Below are 13,501 nucleotides of genomic sequence, written 5' to 3'. Positions count from 1 at the left end.
TATAGTAACTCATTATCTCAATGAAAGTTACTAAAACAAATGTATATGAACACAAAAAGGCAATTTATTATTTTAGCTGCCAAAAAATATGCTTGACCAGTGGTTTTTTCGTCGACCAGTCCATTTGGCTGATGTGTCACAAAAGCCCCTTTTCCACCAACTTTTCCAGGAACTTTTATTATCAGGAATTTATTTACCTGGGTAAAAGAATTCCTGGTAATCTGTGTTGTTTGCGTTTCCACTGCACCTCACAAAGTTCCGGAAAATTAATTTAAATCAGGCTCATGACGTAGATGATTCGGCATGAGCCCTGTATTTGGCTCCGCCAGCTTATTGGCTGGTAACATAGTGCTGGTGTAGAGAGTTGGGGCTATTTGTCTCAGCCAGCAGCTAAGTTTAAAAGTATTTTAAGGTAAATGTCAAACTAAGTTAGTCTACATACAGACAGCTGTCATTTGAACTTATTGCAAGTGTGTGTTCCACCAATCAGCGTTCTTCAGCAAACAGCCCTGCCCCTCAAGAATTCCAGATAATATGAAAAGTCCTACCCCCCTACCAGATACTTTCTTCAGGGAAAGTTTGGGATTGAGAGAAAAAAAATTTCCCTCAGGCAATTTCGGTGTAAACGCGCCGAGGCTTTTCAAAATCTTCGGTAAATGATAAAAGTTCCTGCGGTGGAAAAGGGGCTAATGTTAATTTCAGACACTGGTCTATTTAGTATTGTTTCAGTTGTTTGAGTTGTGTTTTTTCTGGTTTCCTGTCTTGTTTGCAATGTCACATGCTGTTGTGTTTTGTCAGGTGATAGATGAGATTTACCGCGTGCTCCGCTATGTGAACTCCACTAGAGCCCCCCAGCGAGCTCATGAGGTGCTGCAGGAGTTGAGGGATATCTCCTCCATGGCCATGGAGTACTTTGATGAGAAGATTGTACCCATCCTGAAGAAGAAGCTCCCGGGAGCCGATCTGTCCGGCCGCCTCATTGGCTCTACACCAGGTAATGGACATGTGTCTCTCCTGGCTCATAAAGTTAGAGTTCAAATAAAAAATTCACCAGAGCAGCTCTCATCACTTCTGTTCTCTATGAAACAATCACATTATGTAATAAAAAATGGCAGATATTGCGCTTTGAATCAAGATTTAAATAGGAAAAAATGATTGTGGCAGAACGTAGATGAACATGAATGGTCCAAAGCTTGATCGTGAAATCAAGGTTTTGACACTGATGATTGGATATTAAATGCCTATTCAGCACTTGATGCTTATTTATACATTTGACATTGGTTCCAATATAAATAACTAGGGCAGCCTCTTGAAAACCGGGAATTCGAATTGTCGGTCGGAGACCCCCCAGTCAACTGAGACTGCTTCAAGTTGAGTAGTCTTTCTTTTGCCTCCGCACCGGCGATAGCTGAGGCCGAAGGCAGTATGTTTTCGAGTTGTCCATCTGTCTCTACATATGTACGTAGCCCATGATATCTGAAGAAAGCCTCAAAAGAATATCTGAAAATTTGGCACAAATGTCCACTTGGATTCAAGGATGAATTGATAAGATTTTGGTGGTCAAAGGTCAAGGTCATTATGACCTTGCATCTGTCTCATTCTCGTGAACAAGATATCTCAAATACACCTTCAGGGAATTTCTTTAAATTTGACACAAACGTCCACTTGGACTGAAGAATAAAGTGATTAGAATTTTGTGGTCAAAGGTCAAATTTAGCGTGAGCCCCCAAATATGTTTTTGGCCATAACTCTAATGCTAATTATGACAAAATTTTTCTCTGAGATAACATTATCTTCTTTCTTCTGCTTGGAAGTAAATTTACAGCTCACAGATACTTAATACAATACAGACTCTGGCTTTTGTTTGATATCTCGTGTCAGAAAAAAATATTGTTGCACATTTCCGACCTGTTGTTAACATCATTAGCTTGTTTACGATATTACTCAAATGTTGCTGTCACACTGAATTTCCCGCGGAACCCACTCAAACTTTGAAACTTTATATAGTGAAACAAAAGAATTGTTGAATGTCCTAAATTGTATTTAACGGCTGAATCTGATTTGAGTGACATAATTCGGAGACGGGTACAGCCCTACAAATAACTAAAGTAGGGACAGTAGCTTTAGACAGTTTTCAGATTCCTTCACTTTTTGCATACTTTGTGTCGTAGGTTTAATTTCAAATAGATAAAATTGCAATTTCGCCCACCAATATGCATATATTAAGCCAAAATACAAAAAGTGAAAACATGTTTTTAGAATGTGTTGCAAATGTATTAAAAATTGTATTGAAGAATGGAAATAACTCATTTACAGAAGCCATTACAAAGTCTTTTAATCATTTCCTCAATGTTCCTCAACATAGAAACACAGGAGTCTCATAAATCATTTAACCATACTGCAGGTTTACATTCTGAACTCGAGTTTGAAGTTTTTTCAACTTTGTTTATGAAAGACCATGTATTTTCTGTTTCTGTTCTGGCTGGCTCTAAATACTGTAATACCCAGTGACCATAGCTATGGTTGCTGTGGTGTATGTAATTTTGTCATGTCATGTATATTTAAAGTTGTTGCCTCTCTGTCAGCTCTGCATCATTTATGCTAACTGGTGATAATTGAGTTTATTTGCAAATATCAGCTGTACTTTTTGTGATTAATATCGGATAACAAGACTTCAAGACACTCGTCAGGATAAGAAAATCAACTCACTGCTATGTGAACTCTCCTCCTGCTGACTCTGTCCCCAGTTATAAAAAATAGAAATAAATCAAAAAGCGAGCCAAATTGTAGGCCTATCTGGTTCGCAATCAAACATTTCTAGCGCTGGTGTGTTTTATTTTTTTCTCAATGGCCCCTCTGCGGCTCCGTAGTACACAAACATAAAAAAATAAAATCTGAATTTAAACTCAATTTGTCTGACTTACATTTATCTCTTTCATATCATGAATGCATAGATCTATGCTTTTGATGTGATATGCAGCCTGCCTGACAACATAGGCTACAGAGGCCCTGGACCTGCTGCGCTCAGAGGTGGAGCGGCGTTTTGATCAGGAGGGACTCCGCGTAGCTGCAGGGTGAGAGCAGGCACTTCTTGAGGCGGCTCAGGGGAAATGAGAGCGGCTAATAGAGCTTAGATCGGGCCCAAAAAATCTAGCCCGACCCGGCCCGAGCCCGTGCACGTTATGTCCGGGACGGGATTTAAATTATGACGGGATTTTAATTATGATTTAAACCTGTCATTTTTCAATAAGTTGGCTGTTATAATTAAGAGTATTAAACCACAATTCTTGTTATTTGAATGACAGAAATATAGGATCTTAATGAATGGCGCAACACGGAAGCATGATTATGTAATAAAACAGGTGTTTATTTTAGGATCAAGGTGGTGAAGGGCTGTGCACACACAATGTTCCAACAGGGGACAGCCCTCCATTCCGAAACACCGCCGTTCCGAACCAGCCCCACTCCAAAATTGATTTTCAATCAAGTTTGAGAACTGTATTGCGAAGTTTTGCACAGGAGCGGCCGGATCTTTGCTCTCAAACCACAAAAAAATGTGATGGCACAACAGTCTCCTTCAGTACATTATTCTATGCTTTCTTTTGATTTTCACATTGGCTAGTCATCCTGTTTAATTTGTCTTCTGATTAAATCGGAACCGTTGAAACAAGTTGTAGGAAGCCTCTGCAAGTAATTGGTTGCTGGCAGACACTCTGTGCTGCAATAAAATGGTTAATCAGCATTGCCGTGCACTGTAGAGCCGATGCACTGCTGGTTCTGCCGGCCTGAATAGAATATGTCTATAGCCTAAAGTGCAACACATACCGCCGCCGGCGCGGCGCTGTGGCCGTCAAGGGCCGCCCCCCAACACACACTGGCAGCTGCGCGCAGCAGCACCATCAACATGTATTTCCCACCCCAGCCCTCTAGGTGGCTGTACCTACACTAGTTGCCAACGGTTGCCAACTGCTAACAACAGAAGAAGAAGAGGAAAAACTTTGAGGCAACAACAACTTGAATTTCACGGGTGAGTTTCTTATCAAAGTCGTCTTATTAAAAATTTGAAACAACCAGAGTTGATCCTACGAGACGAAACGTACATAAAAGGCTTTTCTCGCAGCGCCGCCATGAGCGCCGGCCACGCTGGAAATAGAGCAGTGGGCTGAAGCAGAGCGGTGCGGCGCGTCGGCCGGCGCCAGTGTGGGTTGGTTCATAGAATATAATGGAGGCGGGCGTACGGCGGCGGTGTGTGTTGCACTTTACTGTTGTGTACAGCATTTATAGACTGAGCTGAGTAGTGATGCGCGGGTCGACCCGTAACCCGCGGAACCCGCAAATGGACCTGCGGGTCGGGCAGCAGTGATCGTCTGTTAAATCGGTCTGTAAATGATAGTTTGACATTATTGTTATTATTACAATCATTAGGCTATTACTGTCACGGCATCCGAAGGTAATGATGCGTTGAGCGGGTGACAGTCCACGGTCGTTTTCAAAACACACTTGTGTCACGCACTCCAGAAACTTGTTGAACCTTTAAACAATAATTAATTGTACAAAACGGGGGAAACAAACGTTGACAAAAACGGTTCCATAATTCTCCATAATTCATATTAAATTCAAAAGATAACGAAAAAACAGCTAGGCCTATATAAAAATATGTAAACAAAAAAAAAAAAGAATATCGCATACCAAACTTTCATAATGAATACCTTTCCATAGAAACGAATACTCGAATATCCAAATATTTGGGTAGGCTACAGCCCTATCCATAAAGGGTTCAAAGTGTTCAGGTTTCATGCAAACATTCTTCACCATCTTTTTAATGAGAGAGGACGAGCGTGTAACTTGCTGCAAGATACTGCTGCTTTCACTAAAACACACTGTTGCCGCTGTTGCGCAAGCTCACACTCAACTCAGGCTGTACTTCAATCCCTGATCACTACGCACCTGTAACTAGTCCCTATTATTAACTAGTCCCTATTATTAACTATTGACATTACACAGGTAGCCACGCCCACACGGTGACAAGCCCCAGATGCACAGCACTTTTTGGCCCCCCTACTTCTGAAATGAATCCGGCGCGCCTGGCTCCATGTACACACGAGGAAGCTGGTAGTCGCATGTTATTACATGTGGCCCATGCAGCAAGAAATGGCCATCAGAAAATAATGATACAAACTGTTGATACTGATGTTGTGGTGCTGGCTGTGGCAGTTGCTCAGGGTCTCCAGCCAGAAGACGAGCTTTGGTTGGCATTTGGAACTGGAAAGGGTTTTCGATACCTTGCAGCCCATGAAATTGCAGCAGGGCTGGGGCCTGAGAAGGCACGTGCACTTTCAGTGTTCCATGCATTGACGGGCTGTGACACTGTATCAAGCTTGGCTGGCCATGGGAAGAAGACTGCTTGGGCTGTATGGACTGTCTTTCCAGAGCTTACACATGCCCTGTTAAAACTATCCTCTGCCCCAGATGACATACCACAGGAGGTAATGGCTACGATCAAGAGGTTTGTTATACTGCTCTATGACCGAACCAGCCCATGCACAGAAATAGACACTGCAAGGAGGAAGTTATTTGTGAAGAGGCACAATGTGCTGTCAATCCCTCCGACAAAGGCTGCCCTAGAGGAGCATGTGAAGAGAACAGTTTACCAAGGAGGGCATGTGTGGGGCCAGATGCTGGTGTCCACACCAGAACTACCTTCACCATGTAGATGGGGCTGACATCTGAGGGCTACTATGCACCCTTCTGGACATGCCTACCAGATGCAGGCCAGGCCAGCTATGAACTTGTCTCCTGCCAATGTAAGAAGGGTTGTGTTAGGAAGTGCAAGTGCACAGCTCTCTGTTACTGTGAAGGGGAGTGCTGAATAGACTTTCCCGCACTGGGCCTACTTAGACAGTTATTGTTATCACATATTTTGAGTCTTGAATTGCAGCTTCTGAACAATTCTGAAGTTCATAATTTGAATTCAGATTCATAAAAAATATATGAATTGACACAAAGATCATCCAAATCAGACGAGTCTATGCAGCTGTATTGCAACTACCATTTTGTGGTAGCTGCCATCTTGAAAAATGTCTTATCCAAATGATAGTTCCCAAGTGCTATGTACGGTAGATAAATTCAACTTATATCCTCAATATCACATAATAGCCATCGTTAATATGAAAATTGATCTTAAAACAGTTGTCAATGGCGGCCATCTTGAAAAATGGCCGCTGTATTAAAAATCCATGATGACTCCATATCTAATTTTTTTCTACATGTCTTTGGCTATAACTGTACCAAATGTGATGCTTCTATCACATAATATCTATCGTTAATATGAAGTTTGATCTAAAAACAGTTGTCAATGGTTGCCATGTTGAAAATTGGCCGCCATATTGAAAATTCAGGGTGGCTCCACATCTATGTTTTTTTCTCCATGTCTTTGGCTATAAGTGTACCAAATTTGACACTTAATCACAAAATGCACAATTGTTATGGTAATCTGCACCACTATGAATGAAAAGTTTAAAGTACTCATTATGCAGAGTGACCCAATTGCAAGTGTTGTTATCATCATATACATTCTTAGTTACTGTCCGTCACTGCATTTGTCTCATCATTATGCTTTCTATCTACATTTTTATGGAGACTTGACAGTTTACTTGGTACACCTAGAAAAAACAAAAGCAGTTTAATATTGTATTAAGTCTAACATTTTATTAAAGTGTTGAGTTGTAGATTGTGGTGCTGTTGAACTGTACTGGATTATACTGACAGCAGTTTCTCATTTAGTCTGTCCTCACCAATATAAATGGGATTAAACAGGTCAGATGTTAAGAGGAAATTTTATTCAGCCACACTTCAGACATCAGGTATACAATTCATATCAGATAATCAATATTTAAAATACTGTTGAATAAATACTACAATAAATACAATTAATCTTTAAATACAATAAATTAATTACAATAAATTCTTAAATTAAAATCATTATTGAATGGTAAAACACATAAATAAGCAAAAGAATACATACAAAGAACAATTACATTAACAATGTTACAACATCTAATAATATAATAATATATCTTATATACTGAGACTGAATATTGCCCATTAGACATTCCCCAAACAAATTACATTTCATATTTAACCACTACAGAGATATCAGTGACGAATTTAAAAGGACTACCCGAGAGAGGCTGCTCTCGGTGGGGCAGCCTGAGCGCTCATACACATATGTTTATTATCTATGAGCGCTGACACCGCTGTCATCTAGCGGACCTCACATTCAAGTGGGCTCTGTATTAATACATCGACCACGGGTTTGAAGTTTAAACTACGCATGAAAACACTACGTTCCGTGACAACACAACAGTAACATATCGGTAATTATGGCTTACAATTGTGCGCCTTTCCCTCACTTGCCATTTCTGAAGATTGTTGCGAAATGCATGCTGGGATACCTGGCTGTCTGAAGTCCACACAAGTCTGCTCCGATGCATCCGCGGTAAAAGGGGTGTGGCGAGAACACATCCGGGCATTTGTACTGAACTTGGCTAGATGTGAACTTTGAATTGGAACAGTACTTGGGCTGTGACTGATGACGTGTCACAAGTCCACAAGAACACAAGTCCGCACAAGAACGCATATTGAGAAACGGCTACTGTCTCTCCAGAGTCCGAAATGAACTTTTTGACTTACCGGCCAAGTTGACTGGTGGATGAAAAAACCACCAGCCAAGCATGTTTTTTTACCAGCCAAAATAATAAGTTGCCTTTTTATGTCACATATACAATAGTTTCGGTCCATTTCATTGAAATAATATTGTATTATGTTTGCTACAAACCTTAAGAATAAGTCAGAGCAAAATCTGAAGTAAAATGATTATAATATATTGAGCAACACCACAGCCTCAGTATGTGAATAAGTTCCATCTGGTAAGCAGTGATCCAGTGTATATGTCTAGGGCTTTTATCGTGAAAGGGAAGAACAGAAAAAGTGAAGCTAATGCGCTGCTATTGACAGTTTGGGAGGCAAGAAAGAGTTTACCGTCTTGGTTAAACTGTGGGGCCTCCGTGTTATTTTATTACAGGCATAAGTATGGGCACAATGCTAGCAAACTGGCAGCAAGTATTATTTTATTGGATCAGTCAATGTCCCATACAGTGCTGCAAACTCGTAGTGCTCGAGACGGTGAGTTACGCGGCACCATTTCGATGCACGCACTTGTGTGTGTCTGTGACAGACAGGGACAGCACAGGAGCAGGTTATAGGTTATTGTGCATGATGATACTAGTCTGGCCCCCTTGAGATTAAATTTGCTCTGATTGTGACCCATTAACTAAAATGAGTTTGACAGCCCTGTGTTGGATAATAGACTGGACGATCCTGGCGCCTGTGTAAGTTTTCAGCAGGATATCAACAACTTCAGTGTGCTTTGTTTCACTGAAAGTTGGCTAAATCCTGAAATACTTAAAAGCACCATTCAAACAGGTGACTCTTTTCCATATACCAATGAGACAGAACAGAAACGGGGGGGGAGCCTTGGGCTTTATAGTGAATAAGAACTGGTGTGACAGTCAGAATATTAAAATGCTATCCTGTTCCTGCACACCTGAAGTTATTCAATTAAATGCAGACCTCACTTTTACCATGAGAATTCACATTGGTCATTAACACATGTTCACTCCAAGTGAATATTGAGGCTTCCCTGTCAGATTTCTGAACCTGAACTGATCACAGACCGATAATCCTGACGCTGTGCTCATTGTTGCCAGAGACTTTAACCAGGCATAACCTTAAGAAAGTTATGTCTGACCTCCATCAACATATTGACTGTGGCACAAGGGGAATAAGGACTCTGGATCACTGCTGTATGCCGTTAAGAGGCAGCTACAGAGCAGAATTGCTACCTCCATTTGGTATGAGTGACCATGTGGCCATCCTGTTGAGATCAAAGTATGTAAACAAAATACGGTACACCCCCCCCAGTGAAGTAAGAGGTCAGGAAACGGTCAGGCCAGTCAGAGGCTGCCCTCCAGTCCGCACTACATGATGCAGTCTGGAGCAAGTTCTAGGACACCACTGCCAACATCACTGATAACAACAATGAACTCACTGAGTCTGTGGTGGATTTAATCTGTAAAACTACAAAAGCAGCCTGTACCAAAAACCACAATTAAGTCATTCCACAATCAGAAACCATGGATTAGTAGAACCATCCAGGATGCCATAAACAAACACACTGCAGTTTACAAATTAGGACTACAGTCTGGAGACATGGACAATTCTAAAGCAACAGCCTACAATGTCCATCACTGACACCTGTCTCCCTTTCTGAGCATGATGTCAGAAGGGCTTTCAAGTGTGTGAACACCAAGAGAGCAGCAGGACCAGACAACAATTAGACTAACACACCCAGATAATGTGATTGGGAGTCGAATTACTCCTGGACCCAGACTGGCCGAGGTGCTCTGCACATGCTCCACAGTTTCTGCCCTGGGCTTTGACCCGGAAGTCGAATAGCATTAGTTGCATAACAGAAGAAGAGAAAATAAAGAAAAAGTAAAGCATTAGGGATGTCCTGATCTGATCCTCGGATTGGGTATCGGCGCCGATCACGTTATTTTTACAAAATCGGTATCGGTAATAAAAGATCGGAGGAATCAAAACAACAACAATGGCCAGGTTTTTTATCTATGTTGTTCACTGTTGCCTCTGCTTTCGAATATATAAAGTGTGGCGATCCTGTATATTTTATAAATATATTTTTTTTTGTAAGACAGTCAGCTGATGGCTTGCTCACCTCCAGACACTGAGGTACCTCCAGACACACCCACCGGTGCTATCGGCGAGTGGGATGGCTCGATCAGCTGAGCCCAGGTAGGCCGACCCCTACATTATGCCACTCCTGGCAGTATGGCGAGAGTCGCTGGCGAGTGAGAAATGAGCCAGAAGTCCTCTGCGTATTGGGCCTACCACGGCATTTTACACCACTCAAAGTCCGCGAAATAGCTGTGCTTCCCCATGGAATATCATCCATCCGGCCACTGGCCTCACCTCAGAGATTCCGCCACGGATATCAAGGGATCCTACGGAGCCTCCACGCCCGAAACAACACCGGAGCGTTATGGCATTCACACACGGTCCCGTGAGTTGGCAAAAGCCGGGAGTTACTTTCTGTTTCATTATTCCTAATTTGGAACCTTCATGCCGGGTTGATTTATTGTTTTGAAACTGAACTGAGTCAGAGCAAACAATGGATTTTCTTTACCTCCTTGTTTACGGGAAAACCTGGGGTGGAGTTTTCTTTTGTTTAGCGAACTGTGTGGATTGAACTGAATTGAACTGTGATATGTTATTTGGAAATCCCGGAGTGGAGTTTTTGGTTTGAACTGGATTGAACTGACTGAACAGAATGGAGCATTTCTTTTCTTTGGTGGAAAGAATATATACTTTCTTGAAACTGATTACAGTTGTATTTGTATTTTTGTATAGTATAACTCTTTTGTTCGACAGAAACCAGGTAAAAACAATTTAATTTTGGTGTTGAGGGACCTGTTTTATGGGTTTTATGGTTTCTTTGTGGGGTTTGACTGAGTAAAAGAAAAATATTTGTTTCATGTGTCAAACCGCTACAAAAGATATAGGCCTATTTTGTTTGTTGAAGACAAGAAGATATTGAATTTGTTTACATTTTGTGCTGCTGAACCACCGATAAGCTTTTTGGATACTATTTAAATAAAAACAAACCTATGGGACAACTTGGATGCATTCTTTTTTTTTTGTCTTTCTTAATGCTTTGCAAAGTATCGGATCGGACTCGGTATCGGACTCTGTTTCAAAAATAAAGGACTCGTATCGGATCGGATGCAAAAAAATGTGATCGGGACATCCCTATAAAGCATACAGCATGTATGAAATGTACAGAGCCGTAAAGTTGTCCACCATGGTACCAGTTTGCTGCTAGGTAAATGTAACTAACTTGTGTGTCATTCGTTTGGCCTGTGATGTAATATCAACTGGAAGAAGATCCAATACTAACAAGCTAAAAGCGGGCATGTCACCACCTAATGTAGCGGAGTCAGACATACTTAGGTCAATAAATGGATTCCCCTCCCGTGCTTGTTACAAATTCAACTTTGGTAGAATACTAGAATAATAAAATCAGTTGCTTTTTCAGTCCACTTGATACATGTTACTGCAATGAAAATGAAAATGAAATGACAAAACAAGACATTTTATTTATTATGGAATTCATTAATTGGAAACAAATATGTAATATATTTCTCACAAGTCATTGTCAACATAATGTACCAATACCAATGTTTAATGTTAAATTTAACTTGTGTTTTAATCTGTAATTTACAACTGCAACTGTGTTTATTTATTCATTGTATTCATTGTATTATTCACTGTATTTGTATCATTGCATTTTTTATTGTATTCAGTATATTTTATTGTATTCTAAAGCCTGACCAGGGACTGCAAATTAGCTGAAGCTAGAGGTCTTATATGCATCACATTTTCCCATTTTTTTGTGGCAATATTGTATGTATCATCCCTGTTAAATAAACATTAAAATAAATAAATAAAATAATTGACAGACTAATCAGTAATAAAATAATTTGTTTAAAGTTGTAGGCATGTCCTTGGTATGGTTTGGGTTCCCATAAAGCTGTGGTCACCACCCCTTACAAACAAAGATTCTCACGTTCAGTTTAAGCCAAAATAAAAGGTCTTGTCCTGCTGCATTTTTACTTGGCCCTGCAGAATCTCTTCTTATTTGCGTAGGAGTAAGTCCCTGACCTCTGAATCTCTGTCCTGTTTCCTCAGTGGCAGGTCCATCTACCTCCCTGACCACCATGTCCCTCCTGGCCAAGAACACACCATCCCGCTCTGAGATGACCAAGGTGCAGCAGCAGGTGAAGGTGAACGGGGCGTCAATGACAGTACTGCGAAGGGAGATGCAGGAAATTCGTGTCAAGCAGTTGGAGCAGCAGAAGCAGCTGCAGGATCAGGAACAGAAGCTGCTGGAACAGACCCAAGTGATCGGTGAGCAGAATGCCCGCCTTGCTGAGCTTGAACACAAGCTCCGCGAACTAATGGACAGTAGTGCTGCTGCCATGGGAGGACCCAGGCCCGGCACAGCTGTCCCCTCTACATCTAGCAGCGCTGCTGTGTCTTCCACTGTAGCTAGCACGTCTGGTACTGTGTTGGCAAGTGGCAGCTTGGCCGCAGCCTCTCTTACCAGAGAGCCAGAGGGTGAGGGAGGGTCATCACTCAAACGCACCAAAAAGAGCTCAGACCTTCCACGACAGTCCAAACGGCTCCGCAGTAAGAAATAAGAGAGACTGTGTGTCATGTAGTTGAAGTTTTGTTTTTGGTTTCGAGGTCTGACTGATCACACCTTCTCCCCAATGCCCCGCAGCACCACCCACCCCACCAAGACTCCTCATCTTTACCCCACCCATCCCCCACATCTTAACATAGCCAGCTGCTCATACCATTTCTTGAAGGTTACATTAAAATGACTGCATATCTTTTTAATGTAGATACTTTTCTAAGAGGCCTAAATGTTTCGGAAAAAATTGGTATGGCAAAACAGAAATTCAGATGGTCGGAAAATTTGGTCAACAAAAGTCACATGGTTCATGTTATTAATGTAGTTCATGTTTCTGAAGTCAAATTTACCAAGAGATTTTATTTTGGAAATGTACAGAATTAAAAGGGATATCACAGTGAAAATTCAGTCAGGACAGTCCTTTAATCATCAGTTAAAGTAACCCTAACCTATACAATAAACCTAACTGAAATGACATGTTAAGAGTAATCAGTGACCTCATTTCCCTTCATTTCAATCACAGTTGCTTCTTCTTACTTTGGCTAAGTGCATTAAAAAAAAAAAAAAGAATCTAAAAAGTAAGAAGTAATTCATATTCCTTGTCAGTATCTTGGTTGGTCCAAAATGAACCTTCAGATCAGCTCAGTTTGATCTGACCAGTTTTTGAATCAACAAAAAGGGTAAGGATGGGGTCTTAAAGGGAAATTTCGGTTTATTTCAACCTGTCTCCTATCGTCCTAAATTTGTTTCAAGTGACTAGTGACATAAAAATAATAGTTAGCATGTTAGCCGTTAGCCTAGATACGGCCGGGGTGCATAGTAGCGTCAGACCTGTTAAAACGTAAGTGAACGGGCAACCTTCAAGTGCAAAGTTAGTCCACTAAACAAGCTTTTTTTCCACAAAGACCGCCTCGTATCGTTAGGATAAATGTCAGAAAACATATAGAAAACGACATGTAAACGTGTTGTCGTATCTTACTGGTGTGGTACCATGTTTGTTTACCATTTAGCTCTGCTTTCCAAAGCGCGGTCGAAATATCGCGAGAACAAGCAGCGATCTCATACCGTGCCTGAAATCTCGCGAGAACAAGCAACAACAGCTGGAAGGCAGAACCGGACAGTAGCCTGAAAAGTTCATTCATTTATTTTATGAAAGATTTATAGAAT

General features: G+C 41.2%; 1 protein-coding gene across 4 annotated transcripts in view; it reads left to right on the top strand.

Moving 5' to 3' along the window:
• fbxo28 (F-box protein 28) overlaps positions 1-13,501 on the top strand; it is a 47,259-nt gene that overhangs the window by 18,978 nt on the left and 14,780 nt on the right. For 3 of the 4 annotated variants that reach the window (XR_007571690.1, XM_050070724.1, XM_050070723.1), the window contains exons 4-5: positions 799-994; positions 11,827-12,045. Coding sequence is in view for 3 of the 4 variants with exons in the window: in XM_050070724.1 (XP_049926681.1) it covers positions 799-994; positions 11,827-12,045 (415 nt within the window). In the remaining variant the exon portion in view is untranslated. Of the gene's footprint in view, positions 1-798; positions 995-11,826; positions 13,113-13,501 lie in introns of those variants that run through there. The other variant, XM_050070722.1, reaches the window with a different exon arrangement.

The sequence above is a fragment of the Epinephelus moara genome, chromosome 19, assembly GCF_006386435.1.
Source record: "Epinephelus moara isolate mb chromosome 19, YSFRI_EMoa_1.0, whole genome shotgun sequence".
Taxonomy (NCBI): Eukaryota; Metazoa; Chordata; class Actinopteri; order Perciformes; family Serranidae; genus Epinephelus; species Epinephelus moara.
This window is presented reverse-complemented; position numbering and strand designations above follow the sequence as displayed.